Source organism: Gadus macrocephalus, chromosome 2, assembly GCF_031168955.1.
Source record: "Gadus macrocephalus chromosome 2, ASM3116895v1".
NCBI classification, from domain to species: Eukaryota; Metazoa; Chordata; class Actinopteri; order Gadiformes; family Gadidae; genus Gadus; species Gadus macrocephalus.
The window spans coordinates 2,725,761-2,748,887 of record NC_082383.1 but is presented as its reverse complement, the minus strand read 5'-3'; the positions used below and the strand labels follow the sequence as shown (position 1 = coordinate 2,748,887).

Below are 23,127 nucleotides of genomic sequence, written 5' to 3'. Positions count from 1 at the left end.
GAGAGCGCGGCACAACAGACAGAAACTTCCTTTACGTTGTCTCAGCGACGGTACAACTGGAGCAGACGCTTGCTTCTTCGTTGGCATCTTCTGAATATCGTTCACGTTTGAAATGATTCATTGTTTTCGTTTTTGGGGTTGGAAAAGAGATTCGCAATCAGAGATGGTGTCTGCTTCTCGTTTGAGATGTCTTTACGTACAAGTCTATGCTTGGCATCAGAAGCTGTTTAGTGGTACTAAAGTATTAGCCTATACTTAGCATCAGAATGCACTGTTTAGTTGGGTTCAAATGTTAGCATCAGAATGCACTGTTTAGGGGTGCTAAACGTTTAGCCTGTACTTAGCATGAGAATGAACTGTTTAGTTGGGTTAATATGTTAGCATCAGAATGCACCGTTTAGTTGGGATAAATGTTAGCATCAGAATGCACTGTTTAGTTGGGTTCAAATGTTAGCATCAGAATGCACTGTTTAGGGGTGCTAAACGTTTAGCCTGTACTTAGCATGAGAATGAACTGTTTAGTTGAGCTCAGGAGACGCCAGCAGCACAGTAGAGTAAAAGTGGGTCATGTCCCTGGCAAGAGGGGCAACTCAAGAGGAGGTGGACAGTGGGGGGGGGGGGGGGGGGGGGGGCCTCAGGAGAAGAGGAGGAGCTGAAGGGCAGACGTGGTCAAAAACAAAACAAGGAGAAGTCAACAAGGTCTGGAGTCCTTACTCGCATTTTATGCGTTTGCGTCCGTTGCGACCGATGACTTTTAGGTTTTAGGAGGTTAATAATACAGTCCACTTAAGTAAGTTATTAAATTTCGATTGGTGCACAACGGCCGGAATGTGGCTCAGGAGGCAGAGCAGGTAGGCTGCTAACTGGAAGGCTGCTATTTTGATCCCCTAGCTAGAGTGTCGAGGTGTCCCTGAGCAAGACACCTCAACCCAACTGCTCCCGACGAGCTGGCTGACACCACCATCGATGTGTGAATGTATACATGAATGGGTAAATGTTACGCAATATTGTAAATTGCTTTGAGTGGCCACTGGCCAGGAAAGCGCTGTATAAATGCAGTCCATTTATCTTCGTCCTATTTTTGTAATATGTGCTATATCGTACTTCATCGTTATTCGCGTCGTTTGTCCCTGGCTGTGATGCCGGGCTTCCCCCCATCTGCTCCAGTGTGATGTTCTTAAGATACTCGGAAGGACTTTAACTGCCCACGGTCAACATGTATTAAAGGCTTCAGTATTAATTGTGAAAGCCAGTGAGACATTTGGCAGTATGCTATGATACACGGGCGGTCCAACGTCGACCGTTGATCGTGACGTCCACTAGATTAGAGAGCTAGACTGGGCTGAGGATCACACTGGTCACTTTAGCTGAACCAGTGTTGGATTCTGGAACACTAATGGCAGTTTGCTTGGTGGTTGATTTCTTGCCATGGAAATATTGGCCAATTTAAACATGCAGTGATTTTGCGCCAGAACGAAAGACGCCAGAGACGGAATAGTATCTCCAGAGATCAAGCTCTGCGACCAAGTGAAATACTAAACAAAACTAAAGTCAGATGGGACCGGGGGTTTGTGGTACATCTCCCAACGACAATTTAGAACGATTTCGGAGCGTTTCAGGCCGTGTTATTCCTAGTGAGGCTGCACTGGTTCAAAGTGGCTGGGAGGGAGGAGTTAGCTAAATGGACCATATGTAAACGTATACGTTTAAGGACAATCTACAGTTTTACAGCAAAGTCGATAATCTTCATTTCACTTTGATGCCAGCGAGTCAATACCTCGGATTGTCGGACGGCCGAGCCAAATTAGCCGGGGACGATAAATGAGACCTCTTGAGATGGTAAAGCAATTCCTACAAAAGACGATCAAAAGGATCATTAATAATGACATGAGGACAATGTAAAAAAATGAAATATTTATCTTTAATGACTCAGGCTATATTTGTACATGACAGTAGACTATCCGGAATGCCAGTTCAAATTGGCATGAGTATCACTTTCGACAACATGGGAAAAAACAAACAATATACGCAAAATGTGGTCTGTTAATAGGTCAAACTTGATTTAAAGTTAAATAAGTAAATATACAGTTCAGCATCTTGTTCAATTAAATAAAATATAACGTAAACACAAAGAGCACCATTTCAAGAATGAGGATATTTAAATTAATAATTGGCCTTTCCATATAAACAGTACAGTACAGGCCCATGGTCGAACGAATGGATGAACGCAGGATGCTAAGTGAAGCGGCACACAAAATGGCATGCGTCGCGGAATGCTCTTGGTGTATTCTTCTACACCATGTTACAGTGAATAACTATGAAAACCCCTGGAATATTCTATTTCAATGTTTCTGCTCAGAGTTCTTGTGGGGCCAAATGAAGTTATAATTCGCCATCATTATTGTATTTGTTCGCGTGTAGGTGGGGGTGCGGTGATGTAACAAGGTCTATAAATTCAATGATAATGGAAATTATGCTCGCCAGGCCCTTCATGCGCGTCATTCCCCAACAGAGCTGTCCTGGAATTCTGTATTCCCACTCGTGGGAAGAGTTTGAAAAGAACGCCGTATTGCGCGGCGGCCCTTCCCTTTATGCATGGCTGGCCCCGGCCAACGCGAGAGGCACTCGCTGCACGTGAGATACACAGAGGTGCACGCATGTACCAGAAACACGTGTGCACACGGTGAGCTAAAGGACGCACACTGTAACAGCACGGTACTTTACTAGAGCCGGTCGAAGTGGAGGCTTTGGGAGCTAGAACGTTCCGAGCTTGCGGAGCAGGGGGTTATGGGTGGGAGAGCGAATGAAAGTTAAATGGGGGATGTTATGCCACCACTGGTGTGAGTGTGATTAGTTGTTACAAGCCGTTTGAAAATCTGCTTTTCCCACTTGTGATGTCACTAAAACACAGGAAAAGGCAAATTTTCAAAACGGCTTGTAACGGCTGATCACACTCACAGCTGGTGGCATGATATCACCCCTTTATGCCGTGTTGCAGACACACAGATCTACCAGAAAGTCTGCGCCGACCCAAAGGGCCAGCTGCCGATCACACAGTGACCTCGAGGTCACAGGTCGATATCCGTACGGGCTCACGATAATCCATCCCGGTTGGCTAAAATGACAACATTGTGGTTCCGCCCACGACACACGGGTCAGGTCCCAGCCCTGCACAGTCAGAGCAGCTCCTTCTAATGAGACTCAGAAAGAGGCCGAGCGATGACCGCATGGTGGCTGTTTCATACAAAATGAGGGTAAAATGTTCTTAATACAAATGTATAGAATTAAATTAAAAAAAAACGCAATATATCACATTGTTATTCAAGAGTCGAGTACAAAGCTGCCATTACACATGATTACAAGAAAAGGGAAATTGGTGCCTCGGTTTATACTGCCATACATTGTACAGGAGGTAAAACACTGGGAAAGATTTCATTCAGTTCAGAGTCAACTCTACCAACATGGTGAATGCATTTCTCTTATTTGTATTTTCATTTTGGTACTACTGGATTATTAATCCAAGGCGTTTAAATAGGGGGGATTTCATACCTTCAATTGTAAATGATTATGCATTGATCTACTCTTCTAACAACTAACATGATGATGATGCGTTACTTATATTGCTTTCAGGTAGCCATTGGTAGGTTTAAAGGTTATGTTGAAGTTTGAAAGAGGCCCAGGTATCACAGCTGAACCATGACCGACCCAATTAGCGTACAGGTTACGTTTTCCATAGAAAACCTTGGAAAACCGGTAGGTGTAACAACTAAACCAACGTCAAAACGATGTAAAAGATGTCTGTACAACATCCCCCAGAATCAGTAACGTTCTGTAACAATCCCATAAAAAAAACAAGAAATCATTCAGTAACAACTGCAACCAAGATATCATTTGCACCGCAGAGACGTTAAGATCTCCCGTTGTGCGGCTGAATGTCCAGGTCGGAGCGTCTGAGCTCCGCTGGGCGGACCGGTCCTAGTCCGAGTACTGCAGGTCCAGGTCCACAGTGCCATCCGTGACCACGAGCCTCACTCTCTTGGGCTTGTTGGAGCCCACGGAGTGAGACGATGCAGAGGGTCCGCAGTGGGAGGAGTGGGACTGGGAAGAGTGGGACTGGGACGAGTTGGACTGGGACGAGTGGGACTGGGACGAGTGGGAGATGGACGAGTGGGAGGTGGACGGGCGGTCTCCAGGATGGCACTGTGGATGTGGGTCCTTCTTGTAAGCGTCCTCATGGCTTTTAAACCCTGAAAAGCCCCCACCCGGGGGGAAGGGGGCGGCGTTGGAGAGCTGTGGTCCGCAGGGCTCCAGGACCAGCCGGCCCTGTGCTCCGGAGGGCTCCATGAGGCAGTGGTAGGTGTAGTTCGTAGGACCCAGGCCGGAGCACGTCAGACTCTCGGCCCCGTCCCGGAGGCCCAGCGTGAGGGAGTGGTCCCCGCTGAAGTTCAGTACGTAAGGAGGCCCGTGACACGACTGAGGGAAAGGGGCGGAGCAGGACGACGACTGAGTCTTATTGGCCGATGCTGGTGTACCAGGCAGTGCGCCGTGGGGTACATGGTACGTGTTGTGCTGAAACAGAGACGGGGGGACCGGGGGGCCGAGGTTGAAGTCAAAGGTGTCGTGCTGAGCGTATGACTGCTGGTGCTTGTCAGGAGCCAGAGTTTGTGTTTTGTCACCCATTAGGTGTTTGCCGTGTGTTGGCCCGTAACTCTCAGGCACTTTGCTGGGAAAGAAGAAAGGTCTCTGTAGTGACGCAAAGTTAGTGTGTACAAAATTGTTTTCAACACTCGGCGGTTTGTCAGACAATGTTCTGCTCTTGGTGAATGACTGGGTGAAAACAGGGTTGCCTTGGTTGCTGTGAGAGTGTGTCGTCACAGGGTGATTAGAGTTGTAATGAGGTGCCATACCTTTGTCGGATGTAAACCCTTGACTTACAAAGTTTCCTTTGCCGTAGTCTAGGCCAGCCCCAGCTTTGTCACTATGCTGGCTCTTCTCTCGGTCACTGAACCTTTTGAACATTGCAGATGGGCTCCCGGCCTCCCGGACATTGTCTTTGAAAGGCGCGCTACACAGATTGGGAGTCTGCTTGCCTCCTTGATACTTCAGAACCCTGTGAATGACAGAAGAGTTTTTGTCCGGGAGGTTGAACAGATTGTCTGCAGGGGTTGGATTTTTTACATTAAAGAGTTGAGAGGAGAAGAATTTGTTTGCCGTTTGCTGGGGTTGGACGGGTTTAGCGGAGCAACTTTGGGGCCCTGCGTTATGCTGATTCCCGGGGAAGGGTTTGTTGGGAATGTTCACACGATGAAACGGACCCATGCTCCGGATATGAGACTGCGACTTTGGCTGCCCGGTGCTTGCGATGGTCTTGAAGTTGGCACCCGGACTGGAGGGATGGGCTTGGTTCATCTGAGACTGCGATGCAGTGCCAAAACCTTCACCAAACAGCGGAGGTTTGCCTCCCAGTGTCATGGGGTGGACTTTGGGCTCCTCTTTAGACATGGACCTGGCCCCTGGGTTTTTATTCAAAAATCTATCCATGGCCGCTGCCTCAGTGCTGCTCAGAGACGGGAAACTGAAGTTTGTGGTGAGCGGCATTTTGTCTCTGAGGTTGTCCTTCACCGTATAATCCAAAGGAACACAGTCCCCTTTGGAAGAACCGAGGTTTGGCAAAAACGGGAGTTCTTCACTGCCGAAATTGTTGCCTGGACTAGGTGGGCCGAGATAGGGCGTCTCTGGGTTCCAAGCGTCCGAGGGGCTATGGGACAAGGGGCTGCTGAAGGGGTCCGTGGGGGGGTCGAGAGGACAGAGGTCGGACGGTGAGGTGGGCAGACATTCCTGCGTCTGATAATAACCTTCGAAATTGAGACACTGGAAGTCCAAGAGGTCGTCACAGCAGTTGAGGAAGCCGGGGTCGGTGTTGAACATGCTGTCCTGGGACGAGAAGGGCGGCGAGTGGGACAAGGGCTGGATCCCCGAGGACGACGCACTGGGAAAGGCTGCTTTCTCCAAGGCCTGAGATTCGCACAGGCTTTCGGGGGGCCGGGACAGACTGTTGTCGATCTGCTGGAGGGAATGACTAAGACAAGAGGTGGTGGGCGGTTCCGTGGCAGTGCTCTGGCGCGTTCGCTCCACTCGGTGCCGCGGCCTCCTGCCTACACTGCTCATCATCTCCACCGACCTCTCCGTCGTCCTATCAGGAGAAGACGCCATCCCCCGGGTGGCAGCGCTGTCGTTGAACGGCGAGTACAGAGACAGCGGCGAGAGGGACAGGGAGAAGTGTGGGCATTCCTCTTTGAGCTCGACGCTTCTGCTGCTGCTGCTCATTTTACCTTCCATTTTGCTTACTTTGCCCAGCCCTTTACCTAGACCGCTCTGCATACAATCCATTCTGTATTGTCTTTCCAGCTTGGGCTTGGTCTCCGTTACCGTCCCATCGTGGCTGTCCACTTCCCAGATATCATCGTCCCTTCGTCGTAGTTTGATCCTCGGCAACAGGTTAGCTTCCAGTTTCGGTTTGAGCTCACCTTCGAAGCAGCAGCTGCTCTTCGGAAAGGGTTCTTCCGTTTTTGTTTTATGGCTGATGGCGAGTGGGGTCTTGAGGGCCTTACTCGTAATTTGACTCTTGTCTAATTGCCCTCGATCCTTACAGATCTGAGCGCCGAGGTCGTCATTGCTTTCCACCGCAGGCTTTTTAGGATCCGAGTCTTGGCTCAGATCAGAACTCAAGCTTGTAGATAAAACATTGGCTTGACTTTTGACCAACCTCTGAGCCCTCTTCTTCAGATGATGCAAGTTATCCTTTGACCTGATGCTGGCTTTGACGTGGTCCTGGGCCGCCTCCATCTCCATGTTTAAGACCGACACTGAATCCATTATCGCCTTGAAGGGGTCACATGTTGGAGACGTCTCCCTTTTCATTTGCTCTAAGCACCACTTCTTCTGTTTCGATTTCTCCATTTCCCAAACCCGCCCCCGCTTTCTTTTAAAGCGGATTTTGAACTGCTCCGTCGTTTCCTTGTCCATGTCGGTTGATACGGATGAAATGACTGCATCCTCAGCTCCAGCGTTAGTATCGTGGCTCAGTTCGAGTTTCGGTCTATTTAACACCACGATCTTCTCATCTTGGTTGTCCTCGGTGGGCTTCTCCCAGTGGTCCACCCCGTCTCCCTCCCTCTTCTCGGCCTCGACCATCTTACTCATGTTCCTCAACAGGCGGGTTTGCCGAAACTCTAGCGCTTTATAGCGAATTCCTTTAACAAAGAAATTCTGTTTGGCCGCCCATCCTGTCGTCAATTTCTGAGCTTCCCCTTTCCTTTGTCTCACCTTACTCTCTCTGGTCACCGTTCCGCCCCCGACAGAGCAATCAGGCGAGTCCAGCGCCTTCTGTTCAGGAGCGTCGAGCTCGGTCACCTCTTTAGAGACCTGTTCCGGGTGGGGGGAACTCGGGGCCGGCTCCGAGTCCAAGTCCACAGAATTCCGAAACATACGTTTCTTCAGAGGAATGTTAGACTGGGTCTGTGAACTGCTGTCTGGGAGGACAGTGGACGTGGCTTTCGGCGGAGTCGGGGGCTCCGGTTGGGGGGTTGGTGGGTCGGAACTGTTTGTTAACTCGCTTTTTTTTGTTCTCGACAACCCCTGTACACTATCCTGATTTACCGCTAGCTCGTTTTTCGCAGCGTCCTCTTTACTGGGGGGCTTCTCTGCTTTCTCTTTGTTTTCTGGGGTATTCGCCGGTAGTTTAGGCCTGGTTCTTAGAGTTCTTAACTGCCTCTTTTCCACCGGAGGAGAATCCCTGTCCCCCAGTAAGGGGCATGGCTCGCCATCAAGTATCTTGATTACATCGCCGTGCCCTTCTTTATGAATTAAGGTAGGAATCTCATTTATCACCTCAACTGCCTCTGATTTCTTCTCTCGCTCACTGCTCACGTTTTTTAAGATATCAGTAAGCAGAACTTTTGCCTGTTTAATGGCAATATCCCGTTTCTCTGGACTAGGCGACACCTTAATAACATCCTCAACCACTTTACTACTCTTTAACCCTTCGCTCTGATCCCTGGCCTCGGGTTTGTCAGGTTTGTCACTAGAACTGTTTGCATTTGGGTTTGCTATGCGTTGGTTAATCTTCGGCCATACGCTTGCCTCAGGGCAAGACTCAGTTCCCTCAACCTCTTTTTGAATTGATTCACTGTTAGCGGGTGCGACAGTTATTTTTGAAGAAACAACGGTTCTCACAAGCTCTTCAGAGCCTTTTTCCATCACGTCCTTCTCTACCTGACCCTCCTCTTTCCCTGAGGCTTTCTGTACCTCGATGACTTTCTCCACGGTCTTTTCCTCCCCGCACGGCGGGCTGCTGACAGGCTCCGCCACCCGCCTGCATCTGAGATTAACATTATCACTGGGCTTGAAAAACATCTCCTTCACCACTCTCTTACTGTCAGCGGCGGCGGCGGCGAACTCTGAACCCTCCGCCGCCGCCTGCTTGGGATCTCGTTTCTGCACTGACAATACACTATCGGCCTTCCCCGCCGCCGCCGCCGCCGCCGTCTGACTGGCTGGTCTAATGCGGAGGATCCGGTCTGACGGCGGCGTTCGGACTTTCACCTTCTCCGGTGAACCTTTGCCCTCGTTCTCTTCACTCTCACTCTTTATACGTTGCGGTAGCTTCACCCGCGTTAGGTGGACAGTAACATACCTCTTCAAGGTTGGGCCACGGCCGACTACGTTATTCACTAATTTGTCTGCGAGGCTCTGAAGCACTCCCATGACCTGCACTGAAGGCTGGCTGGTCTGCATTGTCTTGTTAGCGGCCGACGACACAGACCTGGTGGCCTTCTGTTCAGTGTGCGGTGAGACCGGCACCGGAGGCCTGTGTTCCTTCACTGCAGTGCAGGCATCGCTGATGGTCAGAGAACCAGTGCTGGCACCCTTGCTGTTGGTGGTGGACATGCTTTGGTTCTGCGTACCGTTGTCCGTTATATTATGTTTGTGGACGTTAGCTTTGTTTTTCTTGTCCACGTCTTTGGGAGGACAAACCGTCCCCTGGTCCTTCGCGGTCCCCGACCCGGTCGGGACCCTGCACACGTTCTGAATCTTCCCTCTGGTTCTAGTGGTCATCTTCGGGTGAACCACTGGTGTGTCCACCACTGTTAAAGGACTCACACTCACTCCTGTAACTGGTGACCCGTTATTTCGGGAGGAGACAGAGGAGTCCAGAGTAAATGGCTTCAGGTTGACCTCCCCGAGTGTTCTGACACTCACATTGCGCTGAGCCTTTCCATTCCCGGCCTCTGTGTTGTTAACTGGGACTAGTTTAGCGTTGTTGACCTTTGTTTTGACTTCTTCCAAACTCAGCAGCAGGGCCCTCTCTTTGCTCTTGGGGTCCTTACAGTGCAACAGAAAATCCACCGTGTGGCGCTGTACTCTCACACTGAGCTTCTTGAGTTGAATCTGCAACGGGAGTGAAAGTGACCGGTCCTGTGTGGCAGAGGAGGGAGATGAAGGCTTCTTCTCCGATCTTCTGTGCTTTGCTTTCCTCCACTTCTTCGTCTGAGTCAGTTTTTTGCTGATCAAGGCATTCCTCCTCATCTGTTGGGTGAAGGAATTCCTGGAGGGGATAGCTAAGAGAAAGAGAAAGAGAGGGAAGAAACGGATCAGGTAAAGCAAAGTCTGAATTACAATCTCAATGGCATTGTTCCAAATTAATGATGTGTAATAATAAGCATACACAAAATAACTTGATTAATTCAGGGCAACTAAAGCAACAATTTTAGACTCAAGGTATTGAAACCTGCTTAAAATAAGCCATTGCAAACACGTTGTTCGGCCCAAAGTGATACGCAGCCACCGACTCCTGCGCGGTCTGGGCCCTGTTTGAACACTGGGCTTACATCCAGAGCCCTCTGAATCCTTTTGAGGCCCTGCCTGATATAGTCGTCCCTCAAACAGAGCCGGGGGGGGGTCCAAGAAACACTAGCCAAACGAGACACACTCAAATTTGAACACATCTTGCGATAGATGTAGACATTTTTCGATATAATGAATACATATCATAGGCTATTCGTCCTGTTTGGGTTCATGTTGGCAGCAACGGTTGAAATGAAAAAAAACTCTAATTGCATTCTGGCATACTTCTTATGGTTCTTCCTCACAGAGCCTGCATCAGCATCTGCTCCATCGATAGCGCCACCTGAAGGGCAGGAACGTCACTACCCCCTATTGGCCTTTTGGGACACCGTTCAAGGTGACCGAGCGTGTTAAACAGATCAGAGCGGCGGTGTAGGGATGGAGAACATCAGATTTGCAGCAGGTCAGATGAACGTTTTAGAAGTTCAATGTAGTGTACGTAATCGATGTTGTCCCAAAATACATTTTGTGTGCGACAACTTCCATTAGATGTGATGGAACGTAATTTCTTACTACCATCTGATAACCGAACACCGTAAAAGACAGAACCATGAGGAGTATACTCTGTCAGATGCCGACTCACTCGGAGACGATCAAAAACCGTTTGGGGGGGGGGTTAAGCTCAAAACAAAAGCACACTGAACGAGGACGTCAGAGGTCAAGGGTCAGCTACATTTTCCACATCCTCTTCACACAACACAAAACAGGGACATTTTTCCCGAGTTCACTAGCCAACACATCCCTTCGGTGTGCTTGGACATGAATGAACTTCCATCTCATCATTTTCCCACAGAGCGGCCAGCTCTCCTCCCCGTGTCTCTCTGCCTTCCGCTGCATGTCGCTCCTCCCCATTCACAGGCAGGTCAGGTCTCTCCCTGTGCCCCAGTTACCAAGCAGGCCTGCTCACAGCTTAGATCTGCCCCCTCTTTATGGCTTTTGCTACGCTGCTAAAAATGTAAATTTATATATATATATATATATATGCCATTTACGTTGGACAACAAAATGACCAGGTCTCAAAGTATATACCCTGAAGATCTTTACACTACTTGGTTTAATATAGGTCTCTGCGATAAAATCCATGATATAGCTTCACTATTTCTTAACTAAGATGTGCCCTAGCATGAGACAGGAAGACCATGAGTGATGACTACATTTGATGGAATAATGCACATGATAGGCTCAGGGCCATTTCCCTGAGATCATATTACAGACGTGCATCTATCCTCCTCCTTTTCAGCTGAGAATGCAGTTTAAATCGGATTCCTTCTGCAGTCATGTGTTGAATTGTTAGGAAGTCATATCGAAGATTGTAATCTTGGTGTATAATGCTGCATTGAGAACTCTGGCGTCTCTGCCTTGAAAAGGGTTGCAGTAAACACGCCTGGGGGTGGAGTTTAATAACGCAGGGTGCACGCTTGTCGTTAACAGGCTCTTCCCCCAACCAATCAGGAAAGAGAAGCCAAGATTATTCAGAAAATTGCAGGGAGTGGTCCAATATCCAATATAATATATTCCGACAGAGCCTTTCGCCTCACTCCTAGCTGATGGGTGTTTTCCGGTTTGTTATTTCTAACAAATTACACTGAAATGAAAGTGCTCACACGTTACCGACTGGACCCGTCTGTCTCGCTAGTGCGGTTCTCATTTCCGATGGCTCGATTAATAAAAGCTGCCGCGCCTTCCTAATCATCAATACGCTTTGATTCTCATCGAAACACTCTGCCTAAACACCTTTTCCCTGAGCCTAACAGGCCTCATTAGCTCTCCCCTCATCAGCCCGTCGCCGGCGCTAACCTTGTTGTGACGCAGAGCAACAACAGTGTTGACGTTACCTGAGTGGCCGCCGAGGGAGGGCGGTCTCGAGGGGCAGCCTCTCTTATGCACCTGCCGGCGCTCTCTGAGCAGGTACGCCTGGCTCCCGCTGTCCTTTGTCTCCTCGCAGTCGGGCAGCTTCCCTCGCAGTTTGAAGTGGCCCTCGCCTTTCCTGCGGGGGGGGGGGGGGGGGGACCACAGAAGACCTTGTGAGGACACGGGGCTACGTTCAGGCGATACGTCCGTTGTGTGGGGGTGTTGAGCGAGGGTGTTGAGCGAGGGGCTCGACGACGCACCTCTCGCAAGTGCAGCATTCACACATCTCGTTGCCCTCGCCGAAGAAGCTGGCGCCGTAGAAGCACGTGATCTCGTCCTCGGGCGCGATTGGCCGGATCACCTCCACACACGCCCCGTTCTTCTCACCTGGGACGAACTGGGGCGGGGCCACAGGGGAGGGGAGGAGCCACAGGGGAGGGGGCGGGGCAGGGGGACAGAGCATGAAACAAAGGGACAGGTGTACTTGCCGTTGTGATAAATGGCAAGTAATGTATTTAAGTTACTGTAATTATAAAAAAAATGGGGGGACACACCCGATGTGGCAAGTCATAGATACGTGATTAGGGAGGCAGTGGAACATTCATTGATATTATAGGATGTTATGATTGATTTATATATTTTCAACTAGCGGAGAAAAAGTGTGATTGCATTTTGGTTTCAGCCCAACCTTTCAACAAAACGTATGTTGCACAACTCAGCCTTACCTTGCAGTTTGGTCTGCAGTCTACATCCAGAGACACACATCAAAAAGAGAGAGAAAAGAGAGTCATCAAAAAATATATAAATCAAAAGTAAAAAAATATATATATATTTGTAATTATTGAAATTTTAGAAGACTACAATCAACATGATAAAAGTAATCAAAAGACGTGTTGTCTTAAAAGAGGTGTAACCATTAATCCTTCTTAACTGCAATTCAACAAAACTGAATGATAATAAATACGTGTCTCATTCCCATTTCCCCAACACAACGTTCGTCATTCCTCATTTCCTCCGGATGCATTTTGGGGATTCAACGTGAAAAACAACAACCCTGACGAGGAAAGGACCCCCCCTCCCAGAGGGGCCGTTGCCTCAAGGCCCCCCCGCAGCGGGGTCCCGGGGGGGGCGTCTGGCTCACCGTGGTTAATAAAGGCGGCGGGCCCCAGCCACAGCTGTGCGCAGCGTTTGCGCGTGGAGTACATGACGCTGAAGTCGTTGACGCCGGCCCGGAGGACAGCGCTGTTGGCAGGGCTCAGCTCGGCGATGCAGCCCAGGAGGACCTCCACACGCTCCCCCACGAACCTGCAGAGCACAGCCCAGGGTCAAGGGGGGGGGGGGGGGGGGCGGGTGGGGCGCGGAGCACTGGGTGCACAGGGGCCCAGAGGTGCAGTGTGTCTGTGTCTGTGTCTGTGTGACACACAAACACACACTCTTTGGGTACCTTGAAAAGCGCTATATAAATGCAATCAATTTTATATTATACAACTTGTTGATTTTCCTTTATTGGATATAGCGGAGAAAGATAAACTGTAAACCAGTTCCTAAATACAAAAAATAACGGAACTTATCATATCCGAATATCTGGCATTTGCAACAAAACTTGATAACCCTAACCCTAGGATAATCAGGGGTCGACATTAATGCTGATTCATTCATTTAAAAATAAAAGCATTATACTACAGTATAAGATAAGGTACTTAAGGATCCCTGGGGGGCATTAACACATGAAAACACCCACCCAACACATTTCTACGAATTATAACAAAGAATAATCACGACATTTACATAAAATTATGATATTACTATGGTGATTCAGTCACTTGCCGAAGCATGTGAAAGCCAACAGTTTTGATACATGGATTGGCCTGCCTCATTCTGTGTTGAATCAACTGTACAGCAACATCTGCTATGAACAGTTTGTCAGGTGAAGCTCTAAAAAAAGAACGCGCCTCACTTTCATGGCACCTCTCGACCCTTTTTCACTCTTGGATGGCCTGAGGGTGCAATTATTCAAACCTTATAACTGAATAGTGCTGAGACTTGTTCAGAGTTCACCTAGCCTCCCCCTTAGCCTCACACACTCCTTGTATGCACTTATTCTATGTTGTACGTTCTGGCACTTAAAAATAGTACTTAGCATCGTGTAGCATCTTATCCAAGCTGTCTTTGCTGTGTACGGGGTATGGGTGAACCTACTAATTGTTAGTGCTTGGCACTTGGTTCTATAAACATCCTTACTTTACCGGCCGCGATATAGCGTTGTTTCACCTTCTTCAAACAGATGTACTTAGTGTCACTCGCTTTGGATAAAAGCGTCTTCTAAACGCACTAAATGTAAATGACTATAGCCTGTGCACCTGTCCGTACTCCTCATCTCTGGTCTGACCAGTGAACCAGTACCGGCCCCAGGTCCTTACCAGTGTCGCGTGGAGGTGATCCGCGCCCCGTTGGTCTCGGAGGAGTACCGGTCGCACGACTCGATGCGGACGCCGCTGTCTGACAGGAAGGCACTGAGGTAGCGGTACACCTGCGGAAAGCAAGAGGTCACGCTTTAGACGTTTATGGACTGATCTCAGTAGGTACACTGCTCTTTTAGAGGGATTTAGACATCGATGGTGCAGGTTTGACAGGCAGAACGTAAGTGAATAACATGGACATCAAGAGTATGTTATCGACTGCTAGGGAGGAAAGGCAGAGAGACGAAGACAGGATTGGCAATTTGATACCAGGTAAACAGTATGAAGGGATGCATCAACACCACTTTATTACTACAATGATACCATCCTACAAATTGTCCCTCAAATTAAAGGGCGAAGTGAAACCCATTAACATTTCTCATCCACAATCAGAAATACTTTCATGATCGCTGGGGCCTAAAAAAAAAAATTCTTCTTTGGTTCCGGTTTCCGACCGACCCTGTCAATTAATGTGCGACCCAAATTATTTTATGAGCTTTAAAAAAAATAAAAAATGCATTTTTATTTTTTATGAAAACTATAATTACGTTTTTGTACAGCACCTCTTCATTCTGTACAAGGATGAGCGAATTTTCTCGTTCTTAAATGAAAACAACCTACCTATCATTCGCTGCCGCTGGAAAAAATATAAATTCCCTACCTACCCATGACCTCAACTGACAACCAACAGGAAGCAACCTTTTTTTCTTTTTAGGCCTGGGGAGTATTGGGTTCACTAAAGTTAAATTTTGTTTTCAACGTGCTCATGTATGCTCTCAAGCAGAGTAATCGATGCTATATTGCGTCACTGTTTCAAAAACAAGGGCGCAATGCAGAGGAAAAAAACAAACAGTGAGGATCATGCGTTATTGCACGTCTCTTTAAGAGACATTGAGGCACCCCGGTGAGAAGCATTTCATCGCCATGTCGAAGAGATGCCAACGCCGAGAGGAAGTGCGAAGTGCCACAGTGTGCGTGTGTGTTGCGCCGTCTGGATAGTGTTCCATGGAGAGGGCTGTGTCCGAGATAGGTAGGCAACACTTGTAGTATGGCACGAATGTGTTTGGTGCATTTCGTACACAACATCGCTCATGCTCATCGACACGTACCAGTTAAAAATAAAAAATAAAGAATTAAATAATAATGTTGACAAAGTGTGGGCCGTAACCATGGGGATATCACCATGTCCTGAAACTCTCAGCATGAAGGTATTTTTTTTTTTTTTATCCCCCTGTGTTGTTGAGCGATCTGAAACAGCGAGTTCGCTTAGCGCCTGATAATTATCATTCATTACTGGACCCTATGAACTTAGAACATTAGTTTACCGTCATCCAAAAACCAGTACAGACAATTATTTTCACCGTAGATTCTCTTCATCTACCACGTTTCCATCTTTGCTATATTTTAAAAGGGCACATACAGCCCTAGTATCCACGCATTCATAAAAGGTTATCCAAGTAGTATGGTTGGAGCTCTTTTTTAATTTTCTCTTAAAAATAGTACTTAGCATTGTGTAGCATCCTATCCTCGCTATCTTTAGCGATTAGTATTGTGCAACATCTTATCCTACCCATCTCTCTGCATACGGGGAATGGGTTAACATAGTGATTGTTAGGGCTTGGTTCTATGAACATCCTCACTGTACCGACAGCGAGGGCCTGACGTGCACCTCACAAAAATTGTAACCTTCCATCGAGGCGACAACGTTTGGTCCGCTTACTAAAACCCAACGCAGAACCATAAAGGTTCACGACTGCCTCGAAGCATCTGCGTGGTCATTGCGTTGCGTGAACGTGAGACCATAATCAGCCTACGGCTTCTAGATTAGGGGGAAAAAAATCATAATCACGACTATTTTGGTCAATTATGAAATCACGATTATTCAATTATTTTTGAGTTTGAAAACATGATGCATCTAAAAAAAACACTTTGTAACTGAGAAATTTGAAATTTCGCCTTAAAAGAAATACACAAAACAGATATGTATCCAGCTGTTCTAAAACTTTCTATAATACATTTAATGAAAAAAATATATATATGTATATATATTGACAACTCGACGATATAAGTTTTGTGATCGTTTGACGCTAGAATCGAAATCGCGATCAGAATACGATGAATCGCCCAGCCCGTAACCGGCCCTTGAGTCAGCAGCGCTCCAGGCCTCACGTGTTGTTTCAGGAGCTCCTGGCGGTGGCCGCCCAGCTCGCAGAGGTAGGCCCCCGCCTCCTCTCCCTCCGTCAGGGCCTCGAAGGCGGCCGGGAAGTCGTGCAGCCGCTGGAAGCGGAGCAGCGTCTCCCTCAGGTTCCCCCAGCGGCGGACCTCGGGCACCGGGCTGCGGGGGGGGCGGAACAGAGGGGTGGCGGGACCAACGGTTAGGGAACAGACGGCATGGGGATTAGCATCCAGCTTTCGGTACCTTAAAGAAGTGATGGGTTACTTAATGCTGGAACACACACACACACACACACACACACACACACACACACACACACACACACACACACACACACACACACACACACACACACACACACACACACACACACACACACACACACACACACCACTGCAAGGGACTGACGTGCGCCTCACAAAAATGTTAACCTAATCCACTGCAAGGGACTGACGTGCGCCTCACAAAAATGTTAACCTTCTGTCGAGGCGTGTTTTTGTGCATCACCGACCCAACACCTATATTAATTAATTATGTATCCATCCATAATTAATCAATATGGGTGTTGCGTTGGTGATGCACAAAAACGCTGCGGATTCGTTGTGTCGTCCTGTGCAGCGAATCAAATCAGACGCATTGAACGATGACTGGATGTCGGTGCCGTGCGCCACTGTGCAGAAATACGTTTCTGTACGATAACAAAGGGAGACAACGTCCTGGTTTTAACGGCCCCCTCATTGTTGAGGAGGAGCACCAGACTGTGGCCGCATGCATCCATGCATTGACTAAAAAGCGATGCATGGTTTTCCGGAGCTGCCCTGCCCACTCACCATGAAATAAACACAGCCTTGTGTTAGTCACTCATCCCTCCTACAGGTAAAGAAACAAACTCCATTATACAGACTATTTATGGCCCCCCCGTCTCAAACCTTAATGTTTGTGGGAATGCAGACCGAGGAGAGAGAGAGTTCCATACTGAAGGAACGCGGGGGTCAGGGGGGGGTCATCTCCTCCTCCGCTAGAAGTGGAGCACAACCTTGACCCATTTATCTCCAACCCAGCATCCCTCGTTCTCGATAATCGTCACTATGGTGTATTCTTAGATGGTAAGTCAAAAGGGCTGGGAAGGCATTGTGTGTACTGTGAACGTTGTCGCAGAGTCAGACATGTCTATCAGTCAGGGATAGGATTGATAGGTTGCATTGATTATGGTGATAGCATTTACCAGAACACCTCTGAAGCCCATCATCATCCTTTAACTGTCGTTGACATTATTTATTTATTATATAGGAGAAATCGACAAACATTATTTGTCGATTTCTCCTGAGGTGTCCTTAATGTACGCGTCATTGTTTCAAGTACGATTCACTTAACCTGCGCCACTTCACTCTGAGAGACATCTTCATTGGTTGCTCTGTGTTTTCAAATGCATTTACTTGAACTATCCTTTGTACTTTAAACAGCTTTTTGTGCCAAGACTGTCATATTCACTTTACCACACTCGACCACCCATTGTCATTGTACCTAGAATCTTTAAAGAAAATGGTACACTAGCTTTCCATGTTAAAAGCACAGTCAACCAGACAATCAGACTGGCATCATTTGCCTAATTCAGTCCGATCCATTACTAATTTACATGTTCACTTTAAATCTACTTGTTGTGGTTTGTATAAACATCGTCACTTTTTGTTTATAAGTACAATCCAATCCAATTTTAAAATTAAGAATAGGAGACACTCGACACAGCTGGATACCAATCTGACCTATAAAATAATGCCTGACCTTAAAGTTCAAGCAAGATTCATGACAGGCACTTGGATCTCACACACACACACACACACACACACACACACACACGCACACGCACGCCAGGGCTCAGTGTTTCCGCAATAAGATAGGTTTGGCATGTCAATGTCAGGTGTCGTCGACAGGCCATATAAATGATAAGGGACGGTCTAAACAACATAAAGCCATCATCATCATCATCATCATCATTACCCAACAGCATCAAAAAGCCATATTTGGGCCCAGCTTTTCAAAGACAGAATGTCCTAGAAGTTAGGCATTTTGAACGCTTATAAACACAGATAACACTTCAGGTCAAGCATTTCAGTGCTGGACCCAGGATCATAGAGCAAGTCAATATTGAAGTGGAATGTGAATGACTTCCAACATGGCAATAAAACACAGGACAACTTAGAAATACAATGCAGTTCAGATTAATCAATTAAACCGGATGTGGTTTATTGAGGCGCAAGCACACTGTTAAGGAATCTGTGTTGATAAAGCGCAATAAACCAGGACGTTGCCTCCCTTTGTAATCATTCTGAAACTTATTGCTGCATAACAACAACATCGGGCCATCGTTCAATGTGTCCGATATGATTCGCTGGACAGAAGGACACAATCAATCTGTTTTGTGTTTTCTGCATCCCCAACGCAATACCTCAAACTATCAGCATAAAGTTTAAATAACACGTGATATAAAAACCAAAGCAGGCCTTACCTGATGTTCATCTTGTGGGTGCTGAACCCCAACAGGGGGTCCAGCACCAGACTAGTGGCCAGGTCATCTGTCTCACACAGCTCCTTCACACTCATTCTAGTGCACCCGTCCATCTCCTCCCACCATCCGCATGCTGCGGGAGAGAGGGGAGGGGGTCAGACACACAGGGCATTTCAACCATAACACGCAAGAGCCCTGATCTAGAGAGAGGGCGAGCCCGCCCAGCAAAACACAGATCTGCTCCCGCTGCTGTCTTAACACAAACGCAAACAGAAACAGACACACACACACACACGCAAACGCAAACGCAAACAGAAACAGGCACACACACAGACGCAAACAAAAACAGACACAGAAACCGTCGCGCACACACACACAAACAGAAACAGGCATACACACACCCAAACAGAAACAGGCATACATACACGCAAACACACTGAAATAGAAACAGGCACACACACACACACACACACACACACACAGGCCTGAGTGTCATAATGAGCTACAAGCTGACGACGGTTAGCCCAGTCCCGCAAAATATGCCAGTGATCTCTAGACTCCCGCTGTTTGAGGACGTTGTGCTGAGGCTGCACAACAGACCTTTCAAATGCATGACCCCCTTAGCATCGGACTGAGGGACGGTCGACCTTGCATTCAAATAATGTCAGCAGAACACAACAGCTCCTCGGGGTTACGAGGTAAACAACATGCATATTCAAGCAGGATGGACGCAGCTCGACTCCCAGGGAAGCGGCTAACGCTAGCCATCAGAGGAAAACTAGGCTAGGTGAACCTAGCTTCACAGCTTTGTGTTACAGTTTAAATATGAAACGCTATGGCAACACACACATCAGATGTAGTGGTTTGACAAGGCTCACCTGGGAGTGTGTTGTAGCCCGCAAAACTAACGTCGGACGGGGCTGTTGATTGCAAGGGTTTAGAGCGGATGACGTTAGCTAGCACAACACGTAGCTTAGCGCCTCGTCGTTGTGTAAGCTAACCCAGTCCTGGCGGATCCCGTAGTCTGTCGCCCGCGAAATGATTTCACCGAAATGTGATTCGCACACGATCGTTTCAAAAACGTCCGGTCAGAGTTCACGGTTGGAGTGAACGCTTGTTGTGTAGCTGGGTGGCTAGCTCGATTGCTTTGCTAAAAATAGGTTCAGTGCCAAAAGTTGATGAGTAGAGTCCACCGCGTAACCGAACTACAGCTGACGACGCCCATGTGTGATGCTATTGGCCCAGGGGAAGGTCATTCTAGAGGAATACAGCGCCGTACACGGCTTTAGGAGATGCGATTGGTGCAGGCTGGGGCTTGTGGGCGGGGCCGGCCTGTGTTTGTGAGGGGCCCTAGGTGAGATCTTAAAAATGGGCTCGACTTTTAGCTGAAATAATTGCGTTCAATCCCTACCTTTTGAAATCTGCCCTGATCCAGTCAATAACACGTAGGAGACCCAAACCATCACTGATAACCGAAAACACATTCCCTCCATCTGATCCTCTACATTTTGGACAACAGGAGGCCTTCTATTACTTTATATAATACTCATCAGTACAATATGTAGCTTGGACAACAATAGTTTATCTTTGAAATGCTGCTAAACCTGTATTGCTAATTGTGTGACAATAAATGGAATTCAACTTAAACTTTGCTTGAAAATATAGTGAATGAATATCCAGAAATAAGGCTAGCCAACTATGCATCAATGGGCCCATTCGGTGGAATACATTTGGTGCAAACATTAAACTTTACTGCAGCAAAAACGTAATAATAGGAAATGCAATAAAATGAAATGTATGTTATAAATTAAATTATAGAGTACACAATGGGATACCTTCAGGGTAAACAAATACAGGTCTGTGTCCTGATGTCATGATTATCAGGTCATTCTGAAATCATCTGTGGTAAGCTTATCAGGTGCCACGTAAAAAAAAACTCTTACGTGTGCAAAACCAGGGAAACTGTGTTTTGGAGATGAGATCAACAGCTATGTCTTGCTGTACTGGTGACTGCATTGGTTTGCTCACACGGTGGACAGAGGCAAGACTCTTCAACCAGTCCACTGAGAAAATAGAGTCGCAGTATGAGCCACCACTTCTGCCAAAGACTGAGCCTCCATTGGTTTCCACCAGTAGCCTTGTCCCCCACCTCCAAGAGGGCTCCTAACCACTGCAGCCTGATAAGATTTTAACCTCTACCTCTTTCATTCTGTTCTCCAACCTTGTTTCTGCCCATGTCTTCACTCTTACCTAGACATGTTTTGGTAGGACTGCCCTCGTCCCTGCTGAGAAGAGGCGTTTTCTGGAAGTACCCAAAGTGTAATTGGCCCAATCCCATTTCTACCCCTTACCCCTTCCCCCTTCAAAACAAGGGGAAGGGGTAAGGGGTAGAAATAGGATTGGGCCCAAGATTAATGTCTGCCCCACATGCCACCAAAAAAGGCCTTTGGATTTTCTTCAGAGATTCTTGCACCACAACCTTGCTGCCTCTCCCATGTTGGCTCCTTTCTCAGATGATTGACCTCTGCACTCGTCCAATGGAAGATGCTCCTCTCACTATTTGAGAATGAGGTTGGCCAGAGATTGCACAGTCGTATCTTCTGCCACAAGGAAACCAATGAAACTAATTGATCTTGGTTTTTTCTTGGAAGAAGATATTTGCTCTCGGCAATCTAAAATGATTAAGAAGTTCCAGACTTCTTCTATTTCCGTTGTCTCCATTACCCTGCAACTCATTGCAGCAATTAGCTCATTTATGTATTGTTTTCCCTAGATAATGTGGGTGGTAGCCTACTGTGCTCTGCACTATTGCAATATGTTGCTGCATTACAGCGTCACATTTGGCAAGCAGTCCAACCTCTTTCTGGAAGTGGCCATTGTTTTGTGTCTTTTGTAGGAAGTGTCCCTCCATCAACCCTGAAGCAAGGTCTCTCTGTGCAAGACATCGGATGACGGCCACCAAGTGAATAACACCTTCTCTTCAACGCCTCTGCTCAACCTCCAGTAATGTCACTTCCCGCACCCGAATTCTTGAAATTAGGTTATATCCTCCGACCACAAGATATCGAAAACTATTTCCTAACTTGGGTAGGCAAACACATTCTGAGTACTAAGAAAATATAGATGACACACATTCAAATTTAGACAGTCATAGACAACCATGTGTATGCAACTGGAACTAAATGGTTATACTGGCAAAAACAAAATATACATTAATATAAATAATTGCGGACGATTTGAATAATCAGCCATTACTTCCATTAAGCTTATCATGCACTGGAAAGGGTATTTTCAGGTATTACAAAAAATAAAGGAAGTCAGTCTATGGGCGGCCCCCTCACCATCACGTTGAACAGCAGTGTGGCCGCCTAGGGCCTGCCCTAACCCACTGGTAATGGGCACTTGCACTAAGATTTTGATAAAGAGCAGTGGAGATGGGAGCTGGAATTCCCCAAAACTGAACATTTAAGGGTCCCCGAGTGTCGCCCACTGATTTAGAAATGTGTCAATGGACCGCATGAATGACGTACGAGACAATGAGACATAGGTCTACTTGTGCTCCCTCTCTCTGTTTGCATGCATGTGGTATGTATGCGTGTGTAAAGAACCATACACTTTTTGACATCGACTATATATAATGCTACAACAAATTAGTGTAAAAGCATTGGCATTATTCGTTAGGCAGCAAGAAAACAATAATCTGTTGTGTTTCTGCTGGCACTGTAAAAGGAAAAACACCACAAGCTCACAGGTACTGGAAAAGTACCCTCCATTATTATAATTGCAGGTTGTTAAATTACTGTGCGCTCTAAAATAAGGTCATTAGGTGTCCGAGGCGAGATCAAGAACGACGTATCAAATCTTGCCAAATGGGCCGTCGATATGAAAGGAGGAAGAAAATCGCATTGCCTTGTCTTTTATCCTTGGTTGCCGTAGCAAACCTTTTGTAAATTGTTCCCTAGAGAACGCAGGGTTTGGCAAGGCACCTAACCGCAGCAAGCCTGCCAGCAAACCAATGAATAATCAGTCAAATATACAAACACAACACCCACCGCTCTGACTCACACTTTTAAGTGTTTCGGAGCTGGAAGCAGCAACAGCACTGCCTAATGAGAGGGGAAGCATTGCCCTGGCTGAAACATGGACAAATTATTCAGTTAACGTTGTCCGGTTTTGTACCATTATTTAGATACATTTCTGTCATGGTATACGTTTTATATATTTCGCCA

The 23,127-nt window shown here is 47.3% G+C and overlaps 2 protein-coding genes across 2 annotated transcripts in view; one reads left to right on the top strand and one right to left on the bottom strand.

Moving 5' to 3' along the window:
* Nucleotides 1–23,127, top strand: part of LOC132471572 (myosin regulatory light chain 2, skeletal muscle) — a 261,626-nt gene that overhangs the window by 102,894 nt on the left and 135,605 nt on the right. The window lies entirely within an intron of this gene.
* On the bottom strand, nucleotides 1,900–20,139 carry kmt5c (lysine methyltransferase 5C). The gene is made up of 9 exons (XM_060069605.1): nucleotides 19,777–20,139; nucleotides 18,899–19,031; nucleotides 16,386–16,551; nucleotides 14,178–14,287; nucleotides 12,899–13,062; nucleotides 12,483–12,502; nucleotides 12,018–12,154; nucleotides 11,742–11,893; nucleotides 1,900–9,620 (listed from the first exon to the last, which is right to left on the bottom strand). The coding sequence occupies exons 2-9, from the start codon at nucleotides 19,009–19,011 to the stop codon at nucleotides 3,976–3,978; spliced, it is 6,507 nt and encodes a 2,168-aa protein (XP_059925588.1). The 5' UTR covers nucleotides 19,012–19,031; nucleotides 19,777–20,139; the 3' UTR covers nucleotides 1,900–3,975.

Coding starts and splice junctions, on each gene's coding strand:
- kmt5c (XM_060069605.1), bottom strand. CDS start 19,011: ATGGACGGGTGCACTAGAATGAGTGTGAAGGAGCTGTGTGAGACAGAT. Junction 12,155..12,482: donor ACTGCAGACCAAACTGCAAG/GTAAGGCTGAGT, acceptor GCCCCGCCCCAG/TTCGTCCCAGGTGAGAAGAA. Junction 9,621..11,741: donor CTCCCTCGGCGGCCACTCAG/GTAACGTCAACA, acceptor TCTTTCTCTTAG/CTATCCCCTCCAGGAATTCC.